Consider the following 27,594-nt stretch of genomic DNA (forward strand, 5'->3'; position numbering starts at 1 on the left):
CATACTGATAACGTTCCCTTGGCCTGGTTTGATTTGCATTGATATGGATCTTATCTCAGTTAGCTATTAGGTTAACTGAAATAAAACCATGCCAATCTCTAGGTATGGTGAAGGGTATGTGATGATGTGGGGCAATTTTCATTCCAAAGGCCAAGGGAAATTTATTCTTTTTTTTAGTCAACTTTAGCATGGGTATGAATACTTATGAGCAGCACTGTATATATATATATATATATATATATATATATATATATATATATAATATATATATATATAAAATATATATATATATATATATAAAATATATATATATAAAATATATATATATATATATAAAATATATATATATATATATAAATATATATATATATATATATATATATATATATATATATATAAATATATATATATATATATATATATATATATATATATATATATATATATATATCTTTGCTTTGTTCATTTATTCACTCTACACCAGCTGGAGGCTGCATGATGAAGAAGTCAAAAGGATGGATGCAACTGAGGGAATGAGCAATGACCAGAACGACTGAGCAAACGCAGCTGGGCGAAATTAAGAATTTAACTGTTGTTTACCATCTCTAACGTCAACAAAATTATGAAAAATAAAGAGAAATCCATAAATTAACTTCATCTAGTGTGCAAAACATTGTCAGCTGCAAGCCTGCACAAACTGCAACACATGAAGTATTTTTTTTGTATCGCAAATGCATTCTAATATTTGTTAGAAATCGATCCGTAGAATTCATTTATGCGCACAGTAATAATGAGATCTCAAGGTGAAACCACAGCTACGTCTTGTGACATGCATGAAATCCTACGATGACATTTCCTGAGCTTTCTTCACCCCTGGAAAGTGACTCAGTCCGGTGGAAGAAGACTGAACATCCAGACTTCATTAATTGTTTGCCTTTCTTAGCAAAAGACTGACGCGAGAGCAAGGCTCAGCAGACATGTGTCAATCATGTTACTCTCCGCTGTCAGCCTCATTCATATCATTTGAATATGACAGGAAGAGAATATGAAATTCACACCTAAACATAGACATCGGACGTCAGCATCGCTGCAGACTGCTAAGAGACAGACCAACTGAAAGGTCACTGTTTGAACCTGTGTCAAGTTAAATTCCCTTGTGTAAACACTTGACCCCTTCTTCCTCACGCCCTGTCAGATATTCTCAGTAGGAGTATCAGCAAAATGCAAATAGGCCTTTTTTTTTTTCCTTTGGCAGGCAGTTGGTCTGTTCACTCATCTGCTCTGGAAACCTGTCTAGAAAGCAGTCCAGAGCAGCTCAGAGGTTTGAGAGTTGGACTTGATGTTTAGTTTGTTTGTGTTATTGTGTGACTTTTTGTGTATTTTAAAAGGGTTAGGAACTGACAAAACTAAAAGACAAACTAATTAATCGAGGCAGTGGTGGACCAGCAACTCATCTGCGAGGTAAAATTACTATTTTTGTCAATGGAGTCTGGTGGCTTTGACGAGAGCATAGATAACTTCAGGGCTGTTTGACAGCAAGGTAAAGCTGTGAAAATATTCTTAATGTAGTTTACACTAACTTATATAGCCATTTTAAGGTCAGTCTTTTTTTAGGTGTCTAAAATACTTTTAGCTGCTGCCCCCGCTTCCGTGTCGGTACTCCTGTCTGCTTCATGGAGAAGTAGACTACCGCATACAACCATACTCCAAAAATTCTGAACTATCCCTTTGAGGCAAAAAAGCTTTGAACCCATGTGTTGGACTTGATAAAGGGTGTTTGCAACTGGTTTGTTAGTGAAGTTCAAAATCTAGCATCCAGGAATCAACAACTAAAAAAATGTTAGCTTCAGGCCTCACATGAAAATTGAACTACATTGCACCTTCACAAAACTTGATACAAATAAAGGCCCTTTCCCACACCCCACCCCCTCTCCCCATCCCACAGAGGGAGTAATCGCCCTCTGGCCCCTCATCCCTCTCAATAACATCCTCATGGTCAATCTGCTGGGTAGAGAAATCCCCCCCTCTCGCCAGATTACAGAGCCGGCCGGCCGGGATTATGTTTTACACAGCGGCAGGACTCTGGTTACACACACACACACAGAGCTACACTACTACTGTACTTGTAGCGGATTGGATGTAGAAATACAGAAAGTAATCTAACGACCTAAAATGATGTGCAACGTCAATCCAAAATCTCACCACGGTTCACTCTGCAAATTTTTTTCTTTATTTTATTTATTTATATATATATATATATAAAAAAATGGATTGAGTTAATACAATAACGTTTTGTTATTCAGCAAATTTCTGGCTTGCTACAAGTCTCTTTTTTGTTTTTTCTAGTAATTATTTTTGTATTTAGAAATCTTACAGTGAATCACATTGATAAGGCATTGTTTTATACATTTTTCTTTTATAGGAATTGTTGCATGTACTGCTGGTGATGAGCTTTTATGCATTTTGTTGGAAATACTACGAATCCACACTTCCACAACAGCTTGATAAGCCCGTGATGTCACTAGTTTACACACTGTAAATGCATTACGTACAGATGTTTTGTAGCAGCGTCCCTAATCCCAACACAAAGGCAAGAGGGAGACACAAATAGATAATCCAGTTTCTCCTCCTGGAGCTGCAGTTTATGAAAAACAACAATAATGTTGTAAATGCTGTACAAAATACAGTAACAACATTCATCTTCAGATTACACATCTGTCACTTTGTTGTAGATTCTAACAACTCAGACATTGCGCCTAAACTAGAAAATGGCTATTTAATTTTTTTTAACAAGAGGTCACAACTTTACTTTTTTTTTTTACTCAGCTCAACACACAACTGTCTCAAAGTAGCACTGTGCAGTCAGATTTTTGAGCGCAGACAGTGTGAACCAAAATTACTTTTCAGGTGACTGGATCAGCCTTTAAAGCACATACAGCTCCCCCCCCTTGTGGAATATTTCCCTCAGAGTAAAACCTTGTTGGATTCATGCTGGCTTATGAGAATCATGTTGTCTAAAGAAGTAGCGAGGAAAATGAATCAAAACAATAAAAGATATTGGGACATCAAGCTCATACAAAACAGTTTATTTGACAGTGTCTAGGTCCAAGTACCAACAGACCCCATACAAAAGAAAAAACAAAATTCTACAAACTTTCAAATAACATAACTTCCATCTACACAAAACGTCTCCTTAAAAATACATACCAACACAAAAAAGTATAGATTAAAGATAATATATGTAAGGGGATTCCCGTCATATTTAAGTGATATTACATAACAAGCCTGTAAAGATGTTGAATGGGAAAGGAGGGCGCGGTGAATGAGAGCGTGAGTGAACGACTGTACGTGTGTTTTCTTCTTCCATCAGACTGGTAGAAGAGAGCAACAATCAGTGATGAAGCAGTCACGTGGGCAGGAAAAAAAAAAAAGATGAAATAAAAAGAAAGGAAATGGGAACGAGAGGTAGCGAAGGGGTGCGCAGAGAGGTAGCAGATAGCGAGAGGAAGATTTCTAGAAGAGGTAGCTAGCAAATGGACAAGGAAGAGGTAGCAGAGAGTGCTAGCGAGGGGGGAGAGGAGTAATTTCAGTTAAAACTTCACATTAAAAAAACCTTTGAGCTTATTATCAACCTGTGTGTCGACTGAAGAGCGATGCAGCGCGTCATATCCGTTCAATTTCTGAGGAAATTAGAGTGAGCAGGAGGGTAACGCCACTCGAGTTTAGCTTACTCATTTTCCTATTGTCAGAATGAGTTTAGCTTTATTTCAAGCCAACATGCATGGTAAACTCAAAGACGTATGGAAAATGTATAAAGCTAATTCATGTCACCGTTTTTTATATTCGTGTAGGGCTGAAAACAATTGATTAGTTGGCTAAACAATCTTGTCGCGTGGTCCTTTATTAGCTGTTCTAGAGCTTTTGATTGAAATACATGGTATTCCTCAAGCACTTGTCATGGAATTGTAGCTGTCCAAATCTATTTTGAGCATTTTAGGGATTTCCACGACAACTGGGCAACCTCATCTGCCGAGGAAGATTGTAATACAACCAAAAGCTGCTCAACAGCTACAAACGGATCTTCTGGTGAGATTGTTGAGCCAACTGCGGATTCCGAGGTTGAGAATGAACTTTCAGTCTAAACTTTTAAGCCAAAATGCACAAAGTCGTTAAAATGCGCAGAAAACAATGGAAATTTGAACATCTACAACAACAACTGCTGAGGAATATTGTGTGATACAATAGTACGAATGAGACTGCTTCTTGGCAAGGGTCAAGAATGAACCGAACAGGTTCAGGAACAGGTAATCTAGGTAATTGATTACCAAGCAAAATTACCAAATATCTGCTGAGTACAGCTTTAAATTGCAGGATTAAACAATTAATTGATAATGAAAAGAACAGGGCAGATTATTTCAGTCAATAACATGTCAGGAGATAGTAAAAATGCACATCTTACAAACTCCTGAAGCTCAAGGTGATGTCTATTATATGTCTATAGATATTCAATTAATCATCATATAAGACAAAGAAAATCACCAAAATCTGAAAAGCTGGAACCAGAGAATGTTTAGTTATTTTTGCATGAAAAATGACAAATCACAAAATAGTTCTCAATTAATTTCCTGTGGATTGACTAAATCAATTGCCTATAATTTCAGCTCTATAAATAAATGTTCGGTGGTTGTTCCCCTTGTTTACGCAGCTTTTTATGTACTACAACACCACAGGACACAGAATTTGAGGACCAAACTGTGAAATCATGATTGCTTCTCGTTGGTAGAGCCGCATTTCTCAGTGTGCCGACCACAAATAGGTTGATACACAGGAATGAGAATATTGCTTTAGTTTTCCCGTGGCTGGTGGCCATAAAAGCAAAAATGTTTTTGTGTGTGAGGCGGGGCTAGCGAGGTAGGCAGCACTAGGCGTGAGCAGAGGAGGAGGGTGGCGGGGTTTATTCGCTACAGTATCAGCACCTAAAAACATCTAGAAGCCCACCGCGCTGAGGAAGAGCATCATCCATGTTCTGATGTCTCAGTCGAGCCGCATCACAGCGTCTCCCTCTCTGTAAAGGCTGTGGGAAGGTCAGCAGGAGATTATATGTATGTGTGTGTTCATGTATCGGTGTGTGTGGTTGTCCAGTGCGTTGGGGACAGGGTCTGGTCAAGTCAGTGTGTGCATGCAGCCTCCAGTGTGAGCCTCAGCTTAGCTTACATTTCTATCTGTGTGTGTGTGTGTGTGTGTGTGTGTTACAGTACTGTGGTTAGAGTGGGGCAGAGGGAACGATTGTGTGTTTAGCCATCTGTCCTGTAATGGTCTGACTGAGCCTCGGCTTGTGTCTCACAAGTAATCAGATTTGAGACTTTTGCTTTAATGTTTAAAAGATACGTCTGGTGATATAGTACATTTTCCTTATGGTCAACAAATCTAGTCAAGGAACCAAAACCAATAGGAGTATGCACGCACATCCAAACCAAGGACGACATGCTGAGCCAAAAGTGAGCAAATTTATGAAGTAACAGAAATAAATCGCTCGCACACTGCTCCAATGATCCATTTATTAACTGCACCTAGGTGGTGACGTATCGAGGAAAACTGATTTTTATCAGAACCAAAACCAACCATGAATTGGTTCCTCTGTGCCATAGAACTCCATTGTTGTCCAAAAATTTAAACACATCGGCAAGACAGAAGAACCTTCAATAACTATTAACAAGTCTTAAAAAAACATGTCAAGTTTAGTTTTTTTTTTTTTTTTTATCCCTAAACCTTCCTCATTTGTCCAACTTTTTGACCAAAGAGTATCTTCTGTCTGTATCTCAACTCATTATTGCAAAAGTCTCAAATGGAAAAGCAAAGATTACACAAGTGGCACAAACTTTGGTCAGAGGTGGCAGACGCGTGAAGGGCCATGAAACACTTTCACAGACACACACACCCACACACAGAACTACAGTGTATCATTTAAAGAGGGGCGAGAGGTAGATACTCAACAAGACGAGGGCAGGCTGGGTCCCCTCTGTGTGTGTGTGCGATTTAGTCATATCATAATCTGAATAACGTGCGTGTGTGTGTTACAGCGGAGGTTACTCAGCACACACTCACACCCCTGCATGTCTGACCAGCCTTCTGCTCTCACTAGCTCCCTCTAGTGTTTGGCTTGCAAAAAGAGGCACCAGACATAAGGAGGTGTGTGATTTAAAGAGAGAAGGGAAGGGGGATTAGAGTGTCATTGAAACAGCATTGAACAGAGAAAAAAGGTAAGAAAGACAGGTTTTTTTTTTTTATCGTTCTCTCTCCTGGTTTTGTTTTCCATACACAGTCCATTCTCTCCAACCTCCATCTGGCCCAACAGAGCAGAAAACAGTGTTTATTACTACGACGACCCTTGCGCTGTGCCCTGAGAGGAAGTCTGGATGTGTGTTTGGATAATTGGGTTACCCTTGCCACTTAGAGACCCTGAGTGTGTATGTGGGTGTGTGTGACCTGTAATAAAGTTGATAGTAGTTTTGAGTGTTGAGGGGAAATACACCGAGCCAGTAGCAAAGGCCATCAAAAAGGGGTTCAGAGATAGTTAGTTTTGTGTGTGTGTATGTGTGTGTGTGTGTGTTTGTGTCAATGTGGGTCTTAGTTTTCAGCCACTCGGCCACTCGCGGGCGCTGGAGGACCCACAGGAACTTGAGGTACCGCTTCAGGCTGTGCAGGTTGTGGGCCAGGGTCTGGAAAGAGGAAATTGGTTTTTAGACCAAGAAAAGAAGCGCTTTATGGGGTAAAGGAAACGCCATGGTGGCATTGACGGTGGTTTCCAACATGGGGGTCTAGAGTCTGGACCCACCCAAAGGGCTGTTGGGTAAATCTCAAGGGTGATGAGATGAATAATAAGACAGAAAAGAAGACATTTATGTTGATACTTTGGTTTAGGATAGGGTAACTCCCTATACATTATTCTTAAAGTATATATCAGCTAATCACAACTACAATACAGGTACAGACACATCCTTCAAAAGAAAATTGATGGGAAAAAAAACAAGGGCTCTATTTCAAAAGCTGTCATCATGCTGCAGCCTGATTTCAGTTGCTGATTGGTGTGTGATGTGATGCTAATAAGCAGCAATGACACAAACGTTTAGCTGCACCTGGCATTTAAAGTAAATACCAGCTGTCAGCTTTTGGATCGCTGTGATATTTAGATTCCCAGAAAGCTTTAGTGATTTGTGGTGTAAATACTGGGTTCTAAAAACACCCATGAAGTATACTGGTTTTGGTGAATTAAATGGTGTACACAACAATCCAATAAAAAGCCTTCAAATCTGGTGTACACAAACCTATAATCTATATATGTAAAAACACACAACACAAACATAATGAGATTGTGTGGCAGAAGGAGATTTGTACTCACACATGCCGTTGGGTGCTCCAGGGTGACGTGGGGGCATCATAGGAGGCATGCCGCCAGGAGGGGGGGCGGCAGAGGGTGGGCCAGGCATCATACGTCCCGGTATGGGCTGGCCTGGTCCCATTGGTCCTGTAGCGCAGAAAATCAGGTTAAATCAGACAAAATTCTTCGCACATACAAAAGATGAACTCTTTTTTGAAAAAACACTAATGTGCCCATGTGTATATTGAAAAGGTTTTTGTTTGCTGTAATTGTTTCCCCTCTCCATACTGGCCACAAAGAAATCCCCTTGTGAAAGCATTTTTAAAATAAGTGATGGAGGACAAAATCCACAGTCCTCTGGTTCTGTGTACCTAAAGCTTAAATGAGGCGGCAGACGTCTAAGACGGTTTCTTCCAAAGTTAGTCATTTTAGTACAAAGTTACCTCTTTGTGTTACTACCCCTTTACGGTCTGTGGCTCAGCAAGGAGACACTTTACAGGGAAGCACAAAAAGGGAGTTTTAGAACTGCAACTTTATAAGATATCCACTTGATTTGTCTAACTCAAGATTGCTGAAGCCTCATTAACTTCAGATGTATTTCATACTTTTTTTTTTTTTTTTTTTTTTTTAAACACACATTAAGGACTGTGGATGTTGTTCCCCACAGGGTATATACAGAAATCCTGGAGGTAAATTCAATACATTTTAATACCATTTTTAATACCTTCAATATTTTTTTTAAAACAAACACGCCAGTGAGATACAGGTTTATACGGCAACACGTTTCTGACCATTAAACGGAGTTTGAGATTTATAAAACTACACCCTCTAGGCCAATAGAACAATGCAGATAGGAAAAGTCAACAGAACACATTAAGACTCACTGACTTTGGAAACATCTTGCAACCCTAACCCATCTTGCATTTATTTCACCTTTAGAATAACATTAATAGATGAAATAAAATGATCAATTAAAGCAGTTCAAAGAAACAAGCATTCACTGATGCCATTATAACCACTTAAAACTAAGTGAACCTTCTTCTGTATGTACAGTCACCCAAATGAGTACACATGGCAAGTGAAATACAAGAAAACAGACAGACATACAGACAAGCATTCACCGTTTGAACTTCTGATACTAATTATAACCATTTCAAACTAAGTGAAGCTGTGATCTCATGGTAAGTGCTTCAATTAAATAGCTTTTTCTTCCCCACGAGGGGAGCATACCGCTCAAAACCAACATGAAAAACGTAGACATAGAGAGCTAGGAGTGCATAGTAGATTTTTTCAGAACTTGTTCAAATAAATTTAGGTAAAAGCAATGACACTTCCACACTGTTAAGAGAATGCACAAAACCACCTTGCACACTGAGACCGCTAACACATGTCCTTAATCAATCTGAATTACCTATCCACTTCTACTGTCCCTATACAATATTTTCTTAACATCTTCTTCGTTGCTCTGCTTGGTTGTAGCGTGCAGAGGAAATTTGAAAGACAACTGTGGGTCTGGCTTGTCAGGCTAAGATAGGCTATCACCCGATGCAGGATAGGATATAATATCACACAAACTTTACAAGATCAACTTTAAATAGACATAATAAAAGAAGCAAAAAAATTATTCAAAAAATTAATACCTCGTAAAATGGCGATTAATACCTTTTAATGGCCTTCATTTTTACCAATTTGATTTACTACCTTTTAATACTTTTTAAAACCCTGCGGACACCCTGTCCCCATCTCTCACATTACGCTTAAAGAAGGGATGTCTTCACAGCCAGTATGGACCACGAGAACAATTACCACCTCTACTTGCCATGCGTTTGTCTCTCACCTGTCTGTCCTGGGTGGTGAGGGGCCATGGGGTGGTGACCCATCGGAGGGTAGCCTGGGTGCATGGCAGCACCGGGTGGAGGCCCTCCATGGTAGGGCACTGGTGCACCGTGGTGTGGCGGGGGCCCTCCAGGGTGCATGCCTGATGGAGGGGGCCCAGAGTGGGGTCCAGATCCAGGAGCCTGCCCCTGTCCTTGAGCCTGGGCAGCAGCGGCAGCCGCGGCGGCGGCTTGCTGCTCCATCTGCTGCCTCGCCTTCATCTCGGCATACTTGAGCTGCTCCATGTGGAACGCCTGTCGCTCAGTGAGCAGCTGCTGTCGCTGAAGCTCCAACTGCAAAAAGAAGATGGGAGGAAATGCCATGAAAGGTGATTAAATGAAGAGATTTGTTATAATAAGAATGAGTTATAATGAGAATGACATTCAGCTGCCCACTAACGGCTGGTAGGTGAGTCAAGTCTAGTAAAAAAAAAAAAATAATAATTATATAGCCCAATACCCCAAATTACAAATTTGACTCAAGGGGATTTACAATCTGTAGAGCAGACAACACAATCTGTCCTTAGACCCTCGATTCAGAAAAGGGAAGAAAAAAAAAATCTGTAACTAAGGAAACAAATGTTAGAATCCCTAGGAAGAGCAACAGAGGTGAAACCCTCTCTATCTGGACAGACCGACATGCAAAAGATGTCGGGTGTACAGAATTACCAACATAATAAAATATAGTTTTACAGTATACAGAAAGAAGATAAAATTATAGACGAATTGTAAACATTAATGAGGTGAGGGACAGGGTGTTGTATAACGGTGGATCTCTGGAACACTAAGAGTCCATGAAAAGGGCCCTGGGTGTCCTCAGCAATTTTAAAGTTTCATTAGACCATTACCAATATTTCACTTAATTACTTACTTTAAAAGTTAGTATAACGGACTGTAAAATAAAGAGGTAAAAAATTGAGGTTTCCCACTGTTGTCGTCAATGCTCTCATAAAGTGGACATACACAAAAAAAAAGTATCTGCATGGCTAGATTCAACTAGGGCTAAGTGAAAAAATATGTCTTAGTAATTTGGGTGAACTGAGCACTTTAAAAAACGCTTGCATGCTTGTATAAAGATTCTCTTTTTGGCTTTATGAAGCTCAACGACATGAGGACGAGAGAGCAGCACAAATGTACAATTCATTGGTTGCTTGCAGGTCTGTAGAGGCGATGGTGCATGCACAGGCCTGTGAAGACTCGGTGTAAAACTGTCTTGTGCCTCTTTGCTGTGTGGATCTTTGTTTTTTTTGTTTTTTAGAAGTTCTATGTTTTACAGCTTATGGCAGCAGCAGAGGTTTGATTTCTCGCCAGTCTTTGGAAAGCTTTGGTAAACCAGACTTCTTTTCATGCACTATTTACAGCTGTGAAACTGGGCTACGCTCCCGATGCCTCCACCGTGAAAACACAGTTTTACACTCTCACTGGCGTCTCCAGGGATTGGCCAGCGACAGGACACACACACAGAGCTGAGGGCTATTCAATGGCACTGAAGAGGCAGGTAACAGTTTCACTTGCCTGACTATACAGCTGCTTTGCTCTGGGAAATCTTTCATTCTCAATTCAGCTCGTTCACAAAAGAAGTAATTCTATGTCTCCTCTTCAGTCTCTGTGGAGGATTTGGACCACGTGGGAAGCAACTTGTTCAGTGGCCAACTTCGGCCGATGAACTGCAAACATTTACTTGCTACTCATTTCAATTTAGAAACCACAGAAGTAGAACTGTGTGACACTGGGTCATTTTGGGATTTTTACAAAATCCTGTAATTCACTGACCATTTACTTTCTTCATGCAAGCACAATGTCTCATCATTCTGAATCATAACTGTCATTAAAAAATGTCCTCTTTCTTCTCAAAAATGTGTTTCACTCCATAATTATTCATCATTTTGAAACTCTAGTTTAATACTTTGCAAACAAACAAGAGACTGACTGACTCCAAAGATATTAATTATTGTGAGCAGTTTAGAACCTCATTAGGATCTTAGAGGACTGAACATGGCCAACATTTGAGCCAAACATCAGAAGGCTTTTAAACTCAGCTGGGTTGGGATTGGTTTCACTTAGGGAATCCAAATCCAACAGTCAAAATTGAGGCGAGTTTCTCAGCAAAAGCACTTGCAGAGGTTTCCCCAATACATATGTGCACATTAAACAGTAACAAACAGGTACCAAAAGGGTGTCGTTTCAACCTCATAAAATATTAATATTTGTGCAACCTGTCAAGGAAAATAAATGACCCATCAAACATGGTTTAAATTGAGAACTGTAATGGGGCCTTCTCTCAAAAGTGCTGCTTGCTTGTTTTAAACATGTTTTATAGCTATTCACTATTATTCATTGCACCAGTGATGCAGCAGGTGTGTTTACATGACACAAACTAGATGGAAACATACATTTAAACTTTCCCGGACTAAGGGAAGTATAACAACTAAGGCTGCTAGAAAACACATTATGTAAAAACAGATATAGCTCACTATTTAAAACCAGCAAGTAATCATAATGATGTATAGCCGTGGATTTCCACAGGATGCAGAACGTCTGCGGACCGGCTCCGCTGCGGAACGGCTGCGTGCTCCGCCGTCCGTCAATACCCATCAGGTCCGGATTTGTTGCCTAACGGCTGCGGCCAGTCGACCACGAGATCTCGCGAATTCACGTATGTTCGCGCGATATAACAGGATGTAGTTTCTATAAACAGAACCACAAAACCAACAATAGTTTGTTTCCATCCAGAGGAGTAGAGGGGAAACAACTCTGTGCTGTGTTTTCAAGGTGTAGTGCAGGGAAATATGACCTGCCGTGAGCACGGTGTATTTTATTTTGAAAAGTTACCGGATGTTTTATTTTGTTTCTGTGCTCGACTTCCTGTCCCGCACAATCTGAATTGTGATGAATTGCTGCGGAGCTCTCCGTCGTCCGTCAAAAATAGAAGCTCTGCGTATCTGGTCCGGAGGGCTGCGGACTGACGGAACTGGGACGGAGTAGGGACGCAGACGTTCTGCAGTCAGTGGAAATACACACATTGACTTTAATGGAAACCTAATGACTCCGTCGACGTTCCGGAGACGTTCCACATCCAGTGGAAATTGCCGGTAAGAAGCATTGCTACACGGGACAACATATAGAATAGGATTGGTGGTATTTTGGTCCTGCTAGTTTGAATTGCGATATGTGTTGGGTTACAATAGCCGGTTCTATTTCAGATAACGTTAGCAAAACACTTGAACACATTAAAGGAACACACCGACTTATTGGGACTTTGTCTTATTCACCGTAACCCCCAGAGTTAGATAAGTCCACACATACCCTTCTCATCTCCGTGCATGTTGCAACTCTGTCTGACAGTTCCACCGGTAGTTTAACCTAGCACGGATCCTGGAGGTAATCGGTTCCATCTAGCCTACTGCTCCGAATAAGTGACAACATAACGCCAACATGTCCCTATTTACATGTTGTGATTTGTATAGTCAGAGTGTGTACAAATAGGTCACATGAGACACAGCCATCTTTTAACCGTATACAAACTGGGAACTATATTCTCAGAAAGGCGAAGCATTGCTGATCTGCTCGGGGCTTCTCAGGTGCTGCAAAGCATATCACTCCGCCCAAGTAGCACTGCTTCACCTTTCTGAGAATATAGCTACCGGTGGAACCGTCGGACAGAGTTACAACTCGCACGGAGATGAGAAGGGTATGTAATAATGTAATGTAATAAGCTAAAGTCCCAATAAGTCGGCGTGTTCCTTTAAGCTCTGGCGCTAACAAAGCCCCTATCATTTAATCTCTCCTCATTCTTTATATTAGCGAAGAGTAACAAACACGTATTCAGGTAATATTAACGGGCTTCTCACTTTAAACAGCACTTACCATTACTTTTGGCGGTTAAAAGGACACATCACCAGTGGCAGACTCTATCAGATGTTGCTAATTAACGTTTATTCCATAGTGTCTGAAATTAACCTTCAGTAAGTAGCTACATGTTACTCAAATGTGTTGTGTCTCATTTCCAAGTTGTAGCAGTAGGACATTGAAAACAGGTTCTGCCTTTTCAGCAAACCTTTGTCTATGGTGATTAGAGATTTTTTTCTGGTTTTAGTTACGTATATAGTTAAACCCCAATGTATATATACGCTTTAGTGAGTGGATATGACTGCAGGAGGAGTCTCTTTTAACAGATCACCTTTATTATTAATAACCATAGCTGAGAGCCCTTACTGAGTGTGTAGAGATAAGTGGAAATGTTCATGTTGAAACTCATGCAGTTTTGCAGGGTCAATGCTGGCCAATAGCATCCACATTTAATCTTAACTTCAACACTCACAAAGCACGACAGCTTTTTTTCTGACTTACAGCCTCTTTCTCTCGGTCCATGATGGTCTCGAGCTCCTCAAAGTGCCTCAGCTTGATCTCCAACTTCTTCATCTGGGTCTCCACCAGCAGAGCCACCAGGGACTTGATCTTCCTCTCCTCCACCGCCGCCAAGTGCTGCAAGGATGACGTAAGAGGGGAGTCAGACAAATGATAAATATCTGATCAATTCCTAATACCAAGTTCAGCTCATTCTGCAGTTGCTTTGTAACCAGAATTTGGTTTTAACACCTTTCTTTAAATACTGTATTTCCCATATTTTCTTTCCAATCCTATGAAAAGATTTAGTATTCCACGTGCATTCGGATGTGCGGGACACACAAAGGAGGTCAGAACATTGGCGATTAGCAGAATGACGGATTCACAGTCCGCCTTTCGTCTTCTGCATTCTTGGCATAGTTAAGTAAACCATGGGATCAAACCAATGACTTACAGCAAAGTTTTCAAAATGACAACTTGGGTGAACATTGCAAAGATCTTAGTTGCTTAAGTGTGTATGCTGTGTCAGCACACACACCCCCAAAACTCACCTTGGCCTTGGTGGCAGCAGATGCCAGGGCAGCAGCAGCTGCGGTGGCAATGTTCCCCTCTCCAATGTCATGCTCCAGTTTCTTCCTCTTGTCATCTCCCTCCTCTGTAGCTGCCTTCTCCTCCTTATCCTTCTCCTGTTCTGAGGACGACGTCTCCATAGCCTCCTCTTTGTCTTTGTCTGAGAGGGACGGAGACAGACGTTTAACTTCAAACTCAGAATAATCACTTGTATAGATGTTATCAAGGGACAGGTGTGTTGAAAAATGCTTCTGCACACTGACGTTTGCAAGTAAAACATTTTTATTTTTTTTAAAAGATAATTTTTTGGGGATTTTAGGCCTTTATTTGACAGGACAGCTGAATACATGAAAGAGGAGAGAGAGGGGGAATGACATGCAGCAAATGGCCGCAGGGCGGAGTAGAACCCGGGGCCGCTGCGTCGAGGAGTTACCCTCTCTATATGGGCGCCTGCTCTACCAGCTGAGCTATCTGGGTGCCCGCAAGTAAATTTTTCACAAATCAGTAGTTAACTTCTGAAGTTGACCTCTTCTGTATTACAAGTAGAGCTGAAAGATATAGCTGATTAATCATTTATTCAATTCACCGAAAAGAAATCATTTTGATAAATCGTTCAATGTAATTTTTCAAGCAAAAATGCCAAACGTTCCCTAGTTCCAGAAAGGATTTGCTGCTTTTCTGTGTCAAATGTCACAGTAAACCGAATATCTTTGTGTTGTGGACTGTTGGTCGGACATAATAGGCGATTTGTAACCTTAGCTTTAGGAAACCGCGATGGCCATTTTTTTACTACTTTCTGACATTTTAGAGACCAATGGGATAATCGCTAAATAATCAGCAGATTCATTGATAATGAACTGAATAGTTAGTTGCAGCCTTAATTAGGAACTAACTGTTAATGAAATTCTAGTTGTGAGATTACGAACTTAAAGTGTGTGGAACATCAACTTATATTTCATTATGAATTTGGGCGTTACCTGCTGAAGCCGTCTTGGCCTCCCCTCCCTCTTCACTCTCCTCATCGCGCTCCGACGCCTCGGATCCCTCCTTCACCTTTTCTGTGGCCTCTGTCTTGTCGCTCTTCTCCGCAGACTCGCTGGGCTTCTCTGCCTCATCCTTTAACTCTGCCTGCAGGATGAGGACACAGACACACAATGATAAGTGGCCTGTGTCAATGCCACAGGAAATACGTGGCTATGTTTCAAGTCTGATCTGACTTTAGATTCAAACATTATGGGTAGCAAAACACAACTTAGAAAAAGCAGTACACAAAAGATGGTAGAATTGTAGCAAATGGCCTGGATACAGTATCAAAGAACAACTAAACAACCACAACAGGTAATGTACACCAACTGTATTGGGTACATTAACGATGTTCCGTACAGATGACTTTTTCGCCGATCACTAAATAAATATTAGGTCATGATTAAAATGTATACGAGTGTCATCTTCAGTTCCCCCTCTTTTATTTCCCACCAAGCAAGAGACAACCCGGCCATTTGTTCCTGTGAGATTGCAGTAAGTTTGCTAGTGCGCCCCTAGCGCATGGCGAGGGAAGCTCCAGCAAAGACTAGAGCAGAATACTCATTTCCACTTAATTTATGTGTCTCACAGCATTACAGGCTGTAAAAAAAAAAAGGTAATTATAATTATGTAATCACATGTGTTGAATAAATGCACTGAAATGAGCATTTGTAAGATCAATGCCAGACTTCAGCAGCAAGTCTGTCAACAGAGACGCTGTCTGCATGTCATCCTGAACGCAATGATTATGTTACAGCACTGTTATTTAATAAAGGATCAATAAGGTGAATTTTATTTACATCTATTAAATATTTTAACATTTCAAATTTATTTTCTTTAACAGACAAGAACCGTTGAAATCATGAAATGGGCTCTGTACGGAAAACAACATTGGTCGCCTGTACGGAACACCGTTAAATCTTCCGTACGCAGGTGGAAGAGGTACTTTTCTCAAAAACTATTAGTCCAAAAGACATCAATGTTTAGACCAATTAATGGATATTTCCCCAAAGAACGAGCACACAAACATGCTTGTCTGGCTCTTAACAATGGAGGAGTACTCGCTGACATTCATAAAAGGGGAAATCGAACGGAACGTTTTAACGTCACTGTTGCCTGATCCTCAGGGCAAATGGAGCAATGGGTCGTATTGTGACCCTAACCGCTTTTTGGTGGACAATCACTGTGATTTGGACACAGTGTCCTACACTGGTTAATGGATGCTAATGAAGAAGCCATCAGCCAACAAGCTGCCCAGCAGAGAGGGGACAATGTGAACAGAAAAAAAAAAAAAAAAAATCAATTTTACATTCAGCCGGTGGGCCTTTCCAAACCAAACATCAAATGTAGATGAGGGCTGGGCAATATAACGATATTATATCCGCATCGATATACGAGGCTGGATATCGTCTTACATTTTGGATATTGTGATATGACACAACTGTTGTCTTTTCCTGGTTTTAAATGCTGCATTACAGTAAAGTGATATCAATTTCTGAACTTACCAGACTTACTAGCGGTTTATTTATTCAGATTACTGGTAAAGTGTCCACATTACAGGTGATTATTTATCAAAAATCTAATTGTGTAAAATCAAGTACTCGCTTCAACATTGAAATGCAAGGTTTCAGAACGCATGGGGAGCTTTTTTTAAACTCATTCCAGGCGTTTATCAATGCTTGTTAATCAAGCACAGTTCAATGGAATTACAGCCTACCCATTCACTTGACAGGCTGATACTGGCAGTGACCATGAAGGGATAATTTTTGGTATTTCTTTTATTGTTATTGTTTTGATATATCTGGCATAAGTTGTTTTTTTTATTTATTCCTTTCATATAACCTGTCTATAACAAATGAACAACAATGCACTTTGTTATACTGAAAACTAAATAAAAAAAAATTTTGATTTAAAAACTCATTGTATTAATATTTTGTTAAAGCACAAATAGTCAACCCTACAATATCGACACCGATGCATTTGGTCAAAAACCCCCAGCTGTAATGTAGATGAGTAGAAAATTTACTTTAAACACCAATTATTTCTTCAATATAGGATGAGTGCCACATACAGGGTAAAAAAAGTCTTAAAGTGCTTAGAGGCGGACTAATGCTTTGTTGATTTTAGTCTTTACGTGGGATTTGTTGACATAAAAAATGCTAATTATTGGCAGCTTCATCCATTAATTAGCAGAGGTTTCCATTATACCAATCTTCCACAAATGCAACCAATTTTCTAAAAATGCAGGTTTCCCTCAACATGTATGATCCACGAAGATATATGAAAGGTGGCCTTACCTTATCAGCCTGCTGGGAGTCTGTGTCCGTGTCTATCTTCTCTGCCTCTGGGGTTTCTGCAAGTAAAAAAGTGGGAGAAATTAGCATCATGACAGACTTAAAATGATCAACATGGCTCGTGATTGTTGTGTAGAAGCCTATATTTTTATTGTAACTGTTTATTTCTCGAATTGTTTATGCAGCCAAAAACCAAGAATACGGGCAAGAAACAGGTTGAGAATGCGTTTAGGCATGCATAATAAGATAAAGAAGAAGAAAAAAAAAAAAAAAAAGGAGAAAAAAATCCATTCAACACTTGCGATACAACTGTAACAGAATGAGGGAGCACCGACATATCATCCTGTGCCATTGAAATTAAATGCCTTTATAGATTCTCTGAGGCAAACGCCATCAAAAACTAGTGTTTGAAGGAAGAAACTGAGGACAGGAAATTAAGGTCAAACGCATTTTAAGTGAGCAGGAAAGGGCGTGTGTGAAGTGTGTACAAGCGCTTGCAGACATGTGACCGGATGAATACATGTGTGCGGTTGAGTGTTAAACCATGTCACGGGTGCACTTGAGCGTGCGTTAAGGGTTTGAATATTGATTGTGTGATGCATGTGTCAGTCGAGAGCTTCCGGCCAGGCAGCGCATTTAAGCTCATCGATTGCAACTGTGGCTCAGGAGGGCATTAATTCAGGTATAACAAATGATTGGTGTTGTGTGAGAGAGTTTGTGTGTGTGTCTGTTTAAATAAAAGCATTGAGCAAAACAGAGAGTAAGGAATAAGCACATGGCAGTGATGACCCAGTTTCCTGCTCCCCCTCCTCCCCTGCCCCATCTGCCACCGTTGTTTTAATCCACCGGTTGCCACGGCTGTATGCACACACAAAGATTTATGTATAGCTCACCACCCTGCTGGTACAAATGGACATGGGTATCGCCTTCAAATGGCAAGACACACTGATCATTATCTGCCCGATATTCAGACAAAGATGGAGGAAAAACAAGGATGCGAGTACAGGACGAAGGGATGACACATGAACATGTCCTCATACACACCCCAAAGATGCCTTTCCTTGCCTAAATGTTTGCATATTATTGTAATGCTACAATCTGCTGCCCTCCAGTGGCTACATACATTACAATACACAAAAACTACCAAATCTGCAGTGAATAAAACCAAATTAGAGGTTATAAATTAGAGGGGTTTTTTTTTAACAAACATTTTTCTGCTCTGGTAGGGAGACGGTAACCAGCGACTTCAGGTCCTGTATCTACGCCTCGTCACATGTTACTCACCGGTCTTTTCTGGTTCCTCAGGGGCGGTGCCAGCGATGCCACTGCTCTCCAGGCCGAAGGCGGGGTCCACCTTTCCTGTGCTCCTGGCTGCCTCCTGCACCTTCTTCACGTGAGCCTCCACCAACTCAGCCGGCACCTCCTCACGGACACGGGAGAACTCCTCTGCAGACAGAGAGAGGACATTTAATCATTTACAATTCAAAATTGACATCCACATCCAATATCTATCAGTTCCATCCCAGTTTAATTTTATATTAAAAGTTACATTAACTGAAAGCTAGAAAAAAGGTATGAGCCTGTATGTACCGATTCATTTACACGTTTATGGGTTTTCTTACATGTTGCTACAAATTTTGAAGAATTGTTGTCCTGATATTTATTGTAAAAAATGTTTTTAATCATAGTGAGACTTTAGATTTCACACGTGACTCTGCAGTTTCATCTTCCTTCTGTCCGTTCTCACCTAGGGCTGCCCTGGCAGCAGCAGACGCCACTCTGGGATCAACCACAGAGGCCAGGAAGGCTACTGTGCTCATGACGGGGTTTCCAGACTGGCTGAAGGGTATGGGCTGGTAGGCCAGAGGGCCCAGGGAGGCCTCAGTGCTCTCCATGTATGGATCCTCAATGGGCAGCCGCAAGAAATGCAGGATACACTCGTCCTGGGTGCGTGAACCGATGTGCTCAGACACTTTGTTCCAGTCGTCTTTGAACATCTCCAGGGCCTGGAAGAGGTGAGGGGAGTGAATAGGCAAGTCTTAGTCATAATATCTTGTCAGTGTGCAATGTTGACAGAGGTGGACAGAAGAAGAGTGGGAGGACAGATGAACAAATTAAAGTGGAAAATGATGGGCTGGAGAGAGAGAGGATGAGGGTTATGTACTGAGGAAGGATGGGTAATTCAATTGTAAAAGAAGAGAAATAATTTACAAAGCTAGGATGGATGCAAGAAGGGCACTGAGAATGAAGCTGACAAAAGAGTTAAAAAAAAAAAAAAGAATAAGAGGGACAAGTAGGGAAGAAAAAGAAAAAGGGTAACTGCCTGGAAAGTGATAGAGGTTAAAGACGAATGACATGCAGCAAGTCCAATTAAGTATTTTTACAGGTTTCTTAAGTCTCTAATGTCCTTTGAGCCTCACCTCCAGCAGCAGTAGAGTCTCCTGCTCGGTCCAATCCCTGGTAGAGTTGGCAGCTTTACCCTGTTGCGACCCAAAAGCAAGATGATCACATAAAGAGCTCAAGAGAAATAAAATCATAATGTGGTGAAGGTTGTTAAGTGAGCCGTGTGCCGACCTTGAGATTTTTCTTGTTGTAGAGGTCGCTGCGAAGGCCGAAGTTCTGCAGGTCGATGGCCTTGTCTTTGCCTTTGTCGGCGAAGTTGGGCATTGGCTGTTGAGGGGGAATCTAATGGGATGAAACACAGCATGTGAGCAACAATGTTTACGTAGTTTTGTTTTAGTCCCATTAGAGATCTTTAGGTCAGTCTTTCATTGTGTTTTGTAATGAAAAACTCAACTGTCTCCATTTAAAAAAATACTTTCTTCCATTGATCACTCGGCCTTGTATATTTTGGTCTGCCTTACCGGTGGGGGTCTGTGGTTCAGGGGCATGAGGCCAGAGGGTGTGTCAGCCAGCACGGTGAAGTGGGGTGTGGGTGGGGGGCCCATGGGCAAAGGGCGACTCTCAGAGTCGACCTGGTAGTTTACCAAACCCCACTGCTCCAAAAATGCATGAACCCTGGACACAGAAGGAAATAAAAGCATATTGCATATGCAATTAATTCTGTGTCTTTGTGGTGACAAGAACTTCTGATACTGGCCCATCTTAAGAATGCAGACACTAAAAAAATAAAGCATTTACCTTCCCATTGTATCTGGAAGTTTGTTTATATGGGAATTGTACAACAATTAGTCCAAATTAAAGGGTACTTTCCAAAAAGGTTTTAAAAAATATATATTTTTATGCATCGCTAAAAAGTGTATAGCAATGGCATGGAAATCAGATTCTCGTCTTCTCATTGCTAGATGGGTTTTTGGAAATTAACAACTGAATTCCGCTTGAAAACACCCGATACAATGTCAGAAAAGGATACAACAAACATAAATATTTGGCAGGCTTATTTCAAATGGATGGAAACACTGCCAATGCAGGTTTCATATATGATATAGACATATTACCACTGTTGATTAACCACTAGTCATCTATTAAATAACTCATGCACTCATGCACTGCATGCTCTCTACACAGGATTCTTTCCTTTTGAATAAGTACTTTTTAAGTTTGTATGTGGGACAGGGAGGGAATCTGGAGCTAAGTTTGTGTATGTACTTCAGGTATTTTGTCAAATTTAAAACACGGAAAAAAATACTTTTCTCACCTCATGATGGCACAGACATCCCCGGTCAAGTTCCTGCGACAGGAGGTGGAGGTGAGGTACTCCTGAGGGTTTAGCCGATATGTGTCGATCATGAAGTTGCGATAGGCCAGGTATCTGATAAAGAGTCGAGAAGAACCGCAAAGAGATTAGCACGTGTCTGGTGGTATCGTGTAATTTGTAACCCATTTGTAACCGTGTGTGGATGATGGGTGTGTGTACAAACTCACATCTCTGGAGTTTTGGACTTGTTCTTTCCATTGAAGAACTCAGGCAGGGCTCTTCTCTCAATCTCATGGATGCTAGCAGCAAAGAAAAACAAATTGGAAAAAGTAATCAAAGATTTGGTTTTATCAATGATTTGAAAAATGTACGGTGGTTCCTTGTTATCTGCTATATTAAAATCTGTTTAACAGGTGCAATCTTCTTAAACCTACGAGTCACATTTGACTGCTATAATAGTGAGAGGCATAATAGTGAGAGACACGTTTTTTCATATTAAGTGCACAAGATACAGTTAGTGGTTTAAATTAAAAGAAAGATAAGAGTAGCCTTGGTACCCTTTTTAAAACTAAATTCCGCATTATAGCACGATATTTGTGGCAGACAGGGCTGCGCTTTGTCACCAATCCTGTTTGTAGTATTTATGGACAGGATATCGAGGCGTAGTCGGGGTGGAGAGGGGTTGCAGTTCGGTGAGCTGGGGATCTCATCGCTGCTTTTTGCGGATGATGTGGTCCTGATGGCATCATCGGCCTGTGACCTTCAGCACTCACTGGATCGGTTCGCAGCCGAGTGTGAAGCGGCTGGGATGAGGATCAGCACCTCTAAATCTGAGGCCATGGTTCTCAGCAGGAAACCGATGGAGTGCCTTCTCCAGGTAGGGAATGAGTCCTTACCCCAAGTGAAGGAGTTCAAGTACCTGGGGGTCTTGTTCGCGAGTGAGGGGACAATGGAGCGGGAGATTGGTCGGAGAATCGGCAGCGGCAGCGGGTGCGGTATTACATTCAATTTATCGCACCGTTGTGACGAAAAGAGAGCTGAGCCAGAAGGCAAAGCTCTCGATCTACCGGTCAGTTTTCGTTCCTACCCTCACCTATGGTCATGAAGGCTGGGTCATGACCGAAAGAACGAGATCCAGGGTACAAGCGGCCGAAATGGGTTTCCTCAGGAGGGTGGCTGGCGTCTCCCTTAGAGATAGGGTGAGAAGCTCAGTCATCCGTGAGGAGCTCGGAGTAGAGCCGCTGCTCCTTCGCGTCGAAAGGAGCCAGTTGAGGTGGTTCGGGCATCTGGTAAGGATGCCCCCTGGGCGCCTCCCTAGGGAGGTGTTCCAGGCACGTCCAGCTGGGAGGAGGCCTCGGGGAAGACCCAGGACTAGGTGGAGGGATTATGTCTCCAACCTGGCATGGGAACGCCTCGGAATCCCCCAGTCGGAGTTGGTTAATGTGGTTCGGGAAAGGGAAGTTTGGGGTCACCTGCTGGAGATGCTACCCCCGCGACCCGATACCGGATAAGCGGACGAAGATGGATGGATGGATTTGTGGCAGATTTCGGATTTTATCACAAGAATGATCTGAAAAATGGGCATAACGTTTGTGTAGTAGTAATGTGTTTATCCTCCTTCCCCAGCTCTTACCAGTTGTAGTCAAACCAAGCTCCGTAGCTGGGTATGATGATGTGGTGAGTCTGTTCAGTCACATTGTCCTCGCTAGCGTCCATCAGTCGGTTGATTTCAGCTTTGCTCTGTTCCTCATCATCCTGCAGGAAGAGAAAGAGTCAGACAGGTCAGCATGATGATTACTGCTTCTGTAGGAACAGTATTGTGATGCCAATAAAAACTTTAAAAGTTCACTTTCGTAAAAGTATATATGCATTATCAACTCCTTTCATGAATTTTTTAAAGGTCCAATATGTAATATATTTACTGTAATAAATCCAAAAATGACCCCAATGCGTCATCAGATATTAAGGAAACATGCTAAGTTGAAATACTTTTCTGACAACAATGCTAATGCCAGTATTTTCTCCTTTTGAAATTTCCGTTCTGTGACGGAATGTCGGTTTGTGTTTTGGCCTGTGTGTTGTTATCAACCGCCCATTCTGACAGCCCGGCCAGGTTGCCAGATATACCTGTAAAAAAGGTAAACCCAGCGTGCTACAGCTGTAATGTTAGTACAGCCATGGAAGCAGCAAACAAACGAACAGGATCAACGGAGAAGGATTCTACCCGACCTAAAAAAAAACGGCATGTTTCTAACAGTTGCGTGACCAGAGAAGTAAGAAACCCCGGGTAAAATTGGAGATGTATTTGAAAGATGGAGACAGCTTAGAGCCCAAAAGGACGCCGAGTTGGCTAATTTCCTCCTGAACAGGTAGCTAAGCATTAGCTTCAGGCTAATTTATCACAGCTACAAGGGCATTTTATGTCATTTCAACATTCGTGTTCTCACATTGAATTATATAGCTAGAGTACCTGAGTTGGTTACTCGCAAAAAAAATTGAGACAGCCAGTAAAGTGATCCTGACTGGTCCTGGCTAATGTCGCCATGCTAACCCTGCTAACTTCTAACGTTACCGGAGGACCAGGCAAGCGGCCCACAGCCGTTGACAACGTGTAGCCTGTTCAGTGACCGTACCCGACAACAGTGAGTTATTTTAAGCCAAGAGAGGGGGGCTGTAAATCGGGAAGAGAGGACCGGGAGTTTGCAGTGTGTTTAGCGATTGTTGCCGTAATTCTAAGCCAATGAAGTGTGTTCAGTCGGGTGGAGAGGATGGCAAGGTAGTATTATTTTTAGTGCTGTCAAACGATTAAAATATTTAATCGCGATTAATCGCATTAATGTCATAGTTAACTCGCAATTAATCACACATTTTTACCTATTGCAAATGTCCCTAGATTTCTTTTTGTCCAATTATTTTTCCTCTTTTTAATGCTCATATCAACATGGAAAAGTGGATCGGCTTGCTCTGTGCTTTTGTCGCCTGGCTTTGACGAGGGGGCGGAGAATTGGCATCAGCTGTGTGCTTGGTCATCAAGTGGTATTTCAGACTGGACGTGCTGCGATGATAGCTCAGTTCACAACGACAAAACACACAGATCACTTTGGTCTTGTCAATGGAACCATTTGGCAACTTTTTAAAAGTAAACTTTCCATTCAGAATCTTACTGGCATCCATTTCGGCGCCTCGCGCTCGCCATCCACTCAAAACATAACGTTAGCCTACTACTCTTTGGCCGGCTTGCAAGCCCAAACAAGTGTGTGCGGCGTGCCTGTTGTTTTGTTTCCGGTCTAGCTAGATCCGGTGTGGTGTTGTAGTTTTTCCAACGTTACTAGTTGTTGCAACAGCATGTGAAAAAAAACTACAAAGTTTGCTAGGCCAAAAAGAACGTTAATCTCGCGATAAGAAAAATTGACGCCGTTAAAATGGGTTTGCGTTAACGCGTTTAACTGACAGCACTAATTATTTTTAGCGATTCTCACCGTAATTCTAAGCCGAGGAAGTGTGTCTGTCCGCATGAGCACAGGCTTTTATGACTATCTATATAGCCAGCAACGTTAGCTACTCCGCTGTGCTGTGAAGTAATGTCTGGCTATGTGAGACAAGCATCTAGCAACACTGTTGTGGATGCTGCGGTCTCAGCCTGGCAACCTCCGTGGACTTTGAGTCTGGAGAGGAGGGGGCGGGGGTGACGACTCTCCAGTATTTTGAATTTGTACTGCAGTAACTATTTTAAACACTAGCTGTCAGTATTACATATTGCACCTTTAAATAATGATGTCAACATGATTGTAACAAAACCTGCTATTTGTCATGTTGGCCATTTACCTGATGAAGATCCAGTAGGGTCGAAACATTGCTTTTTTCAGTCAAATACATTTTCTGGGGGCTTGAATCCAGTGTGCCGAAACTCTACTTTTTCACCCAACCATTAAAAACTTTAAATTTTCTGATTGCAGATTGTTCAACAATGGCGTCCTACCCACGAGATGTTTCACTGTGACAACAGCACTTTAAGCTCTATTAATGTCTGGTGGGCATTTGTGACACACACAGTCCGAGTCATCAATCATCTTACCTTTCCACCAGACAGCACAGAGTCGTCCTCCATGTCATCTAGAAAAGGTAAAATCAGATTTTAGTTGAGATGCATCACATCAAGGACAAATAATCCTTTTGACAAGTATCTAAGAATGTATTATTCTTCTGAATTATTTAAGTTCATTAATACACAACTACACAGATCAATTCCGTTATAGATACTTACCCAAGTCGGCCCCATTCCCTCCTTTCACTGGAGTATTCTCACTGTCTTTCTTTGAATTCGCTGTGAATGGAAGAAAAGAGAAAAAGATGAAAAAAAAAGGGCTAAGATTTCTTTTTTTGGAACTTTAATTCAGCCGTGGGCATGGAGGCATTAACATGCACTCTGGTTTGCAAAAGAGGACACTAAAATAGCTAGAGAAAGGGTATGTGTTTTTTTTTTCTTTTGGGGGGGCTTTTTGTAAACGTGGGACTTGCTCTAAAAAGAACATTAGGGGTGCATGATATATCAACTCAATATCGTTATCGCAATATCACGTTGCGCAATATTATATCGAAAGTATGCAATATTTTGTGGAGCGCTGCGTCCCGTCCGTTGGCTGTGTGGCTTAGTTGTGTTTGATTTAGAGCTCACTTGAAACCCTATAATGATCATCATTTCGTTGGTCAGTTGAGCATGGGGCCACTACGTGACAAACCGTATGGAGCGTACCACGTGTGTGTATATTTCAACAGAGTGACAGAGTAAGTGAAGAAATAGATAGACAAAACGGAATGAATCAGAGAAGAGAAAGAAAAGTTGTGTCCCATTCTCTTTATATATTATATACTGTCCAACCAGTAAAACATGTCCTGTTCTGTAGACACGGTCATTATTTATTTACGTTGGACCAGTCCAATATGACCGTCAGTTGGAATAAACCTTGCGCTGTAAGAAAACTTGTTTTATTTGTTATGAATCCATTTTGATGCGTTTTCCCGTAACTTTTTATAATTTTACATACGTTTAAAAAAATATCAAAATTAATATCGCAATATTCATAATCAATATCGCAATATCACATTTTGTCAATATCGTGCAACCCTAAAGAACATTTTTAGTAAGGATTGTGTATTTGGTTTTAAAGGTTTTTTTAAGGAGTACAGATCAAGCTTCATTTCTCCACAGGCTGTTTTCCTACGTTTCTGACTAGACAATGTGGGCTGTGTCTGTGAGAGAGACAGAGGATTGTTATGGAGCGAGGATGTTCTGTCATCCTCATGCCCCAGTGTAAGATAATCACAGAAAACCCACCACAAATTTTAGAATTGAAAATAAATTATTTAAATGGACCTCTGGTACCGATTTGCTGTACATCACTCAAAGAAAAAATCTTAACTCAATCAAGGTCAAAGATAACACTTAAAACAGAAATGTATTTGTCTTTTTTTTTTATATAACACATTTTAAGCCTGATTAAAATAATTTAATATTTTTTCCCCCCACAGAGTTGAAAAATACCTTGGTCCGATGTTCAACTTGAGATGACAACTGACTCTAATCAGATACACAAGAAATAACAATGTACGTGTATTAATTTCATTTTAGGCTAATATGAAGCTGGATGTAACCAGTTGTACAGTAGATTATTACTTTTTTTTTTTTTACATTTACAAGTTATTGCTAGTATTCATTGATTTTCTCTGTTTTATCATCATTGCTAATTTAATAGCTTTCGTTTTGGACAAAACAAAATCATGTGAAGACGCCACCGTGGGATTGCATTTCTCTTTTTACATTTTGACCAAACTGCTGCCTCAACCTGGTCATTCAGAGTGCTCATGTATTGTGCAGCTTAGCCCCCCACCCTCGGCATATACCATTCTTGGAGATGCTGCCCTCCTCCATGCTGGCACCAGCTGAGGAGTCGTCCATGTCCTTGGTTACGTCCTCCTCCGTGTCCTCCTCTTCACCCCTGTGGCCCCGCCGCTGCTTCCAGTGAGGCCCCGGGTTCCTGACAGCAAGAGAGCCATAAGTCCATCAAATGTCCCCGGAAATCCTCAACAAATATCTATTATAGCAAGTCAGTACGGCAGCTCAAACAAGCCAAATATCACAAGATCAGATCAGGCATGTAAAAAGGTGTTCCAGACAGCTTCCTTCTTTCAGCTTCACCTTCAGCTGTGCAGACCATGAAGCCACCAGCACAAATGACTTAAAGTTATTGTGTTTGGACTTAACAATGTTATACTCTGCCAATGTCTTGTATATCATTTATTTTCAATTTCCAGTGCACAGACCCTTTGGTGACATCCGAAGGAATATACTCTTGTTTGAGTGACATTTGCTAAAAACTACAGTGCCCAGCTGTTAATAAATTACTGAGCCCTGTCTGCTAGATTAATTCAACTTTTTTATTTTACAACTTC

At 41.2% G+C, this 27,594-nt stretch overlaps 1 protein-coding gene across 4 annotated transcripts in view; it reads right to left on the reverse strand.

Moving 5' to 3' along the window:
* Positions 1-3,070: 3,070 nt before the first annotated feature.
* smarcc1a (SWI/SNF related, matrix associated, actin dependent regulator of chromatin, subfamily c, member 1a) overlaps positions 3,071-27,594 on the reverse strand; it is a 30,822-nt gene continuing 6,298 nt past the window's right edge. For 2 of the 4 annotated variants that reach the window (XM_036006128.1, XM_031279409.2), the window contains exons 11-28: positions 27,046-27,179; positions 25,409-25,468; positions 25,220-25,257; positions 22,778-22,899; positions 21,372-21,443; positions 21,145-21,258; positions 20,351-20,504; positions 20,061-20,171; positions 19,907-19,966; positions 19,234-19,492; positions 18,771-18,932; positions 17,490-17,545; positions 15,147-15,297; positions 14,151-14,329; positions 13,603-13,737; positions 9,216-9,546; positions 7,400-7,525; positions 3,071-6,719 (exon numbers count right to left, since the gene is read on the reverse strand). In XM_036006128.1, coding sequence (XP_035862021.1) covers positions 6,628-6,719; positions 7,400-7,525; positions 9,216-9,546; positions 13,603-13,737; positions 14,151-14,329; positions 15,147-15,297; positions 17,490-17,545; positions 18,771-18,932; positions 19,234-19,492; positions 19,907-19,966; positions 20,061-20,171; positions 20,351-20,504; positions 21,145-21,258; positions 21,372-21,443; positions 22,778-22,899; positions 25,220-25,257; positions 25,409-25,468; positions 27,046-27,179 — 2,356 coding nt within the window. In that variant the 3' untranslated portion in view covers positions 3,071-6,627. Of the gene's footprint in view, positions 6,720-7,399; positions 7,526-9,215; positions 9,547-13,602; positions 13,738-14,150; positions 14,334-15,146; positions 15,298-17,489; positions 17,546-18,770; positions 18,933-19,233; positions 19,493-19,906; positions 19,967-20,060; positions 20,172-20,350; positions 20,505-21,144; positions 21,259-21,371; positions 21,444-22,777; positions 22,900-25,219; positions 25,258-25,408; positions 25,469-27,045; positions 27,180-27,594 lie in introns of all 4 variants that reach the window. The other 2 variants (XM_036006126.1, XM_036006127.1) reach the window with 2 other exon arrangements.

The sequence above is a fragment of the Sander lucioperca genome, chromosome 10 (assembly GCF_008315115.2).
Source record: "Sander lucioperca isolate FBNREF2018 chromosome 10, SLUC_FBN_1.2, whole genome shotgun sequence".
Taxonomy (NCBI): domain Eukaryota; kingdom Metazoa; phylum Chordata; class Actinopteri; order Perciformes; family Percidae; genus Sander; species Sander lucioperca.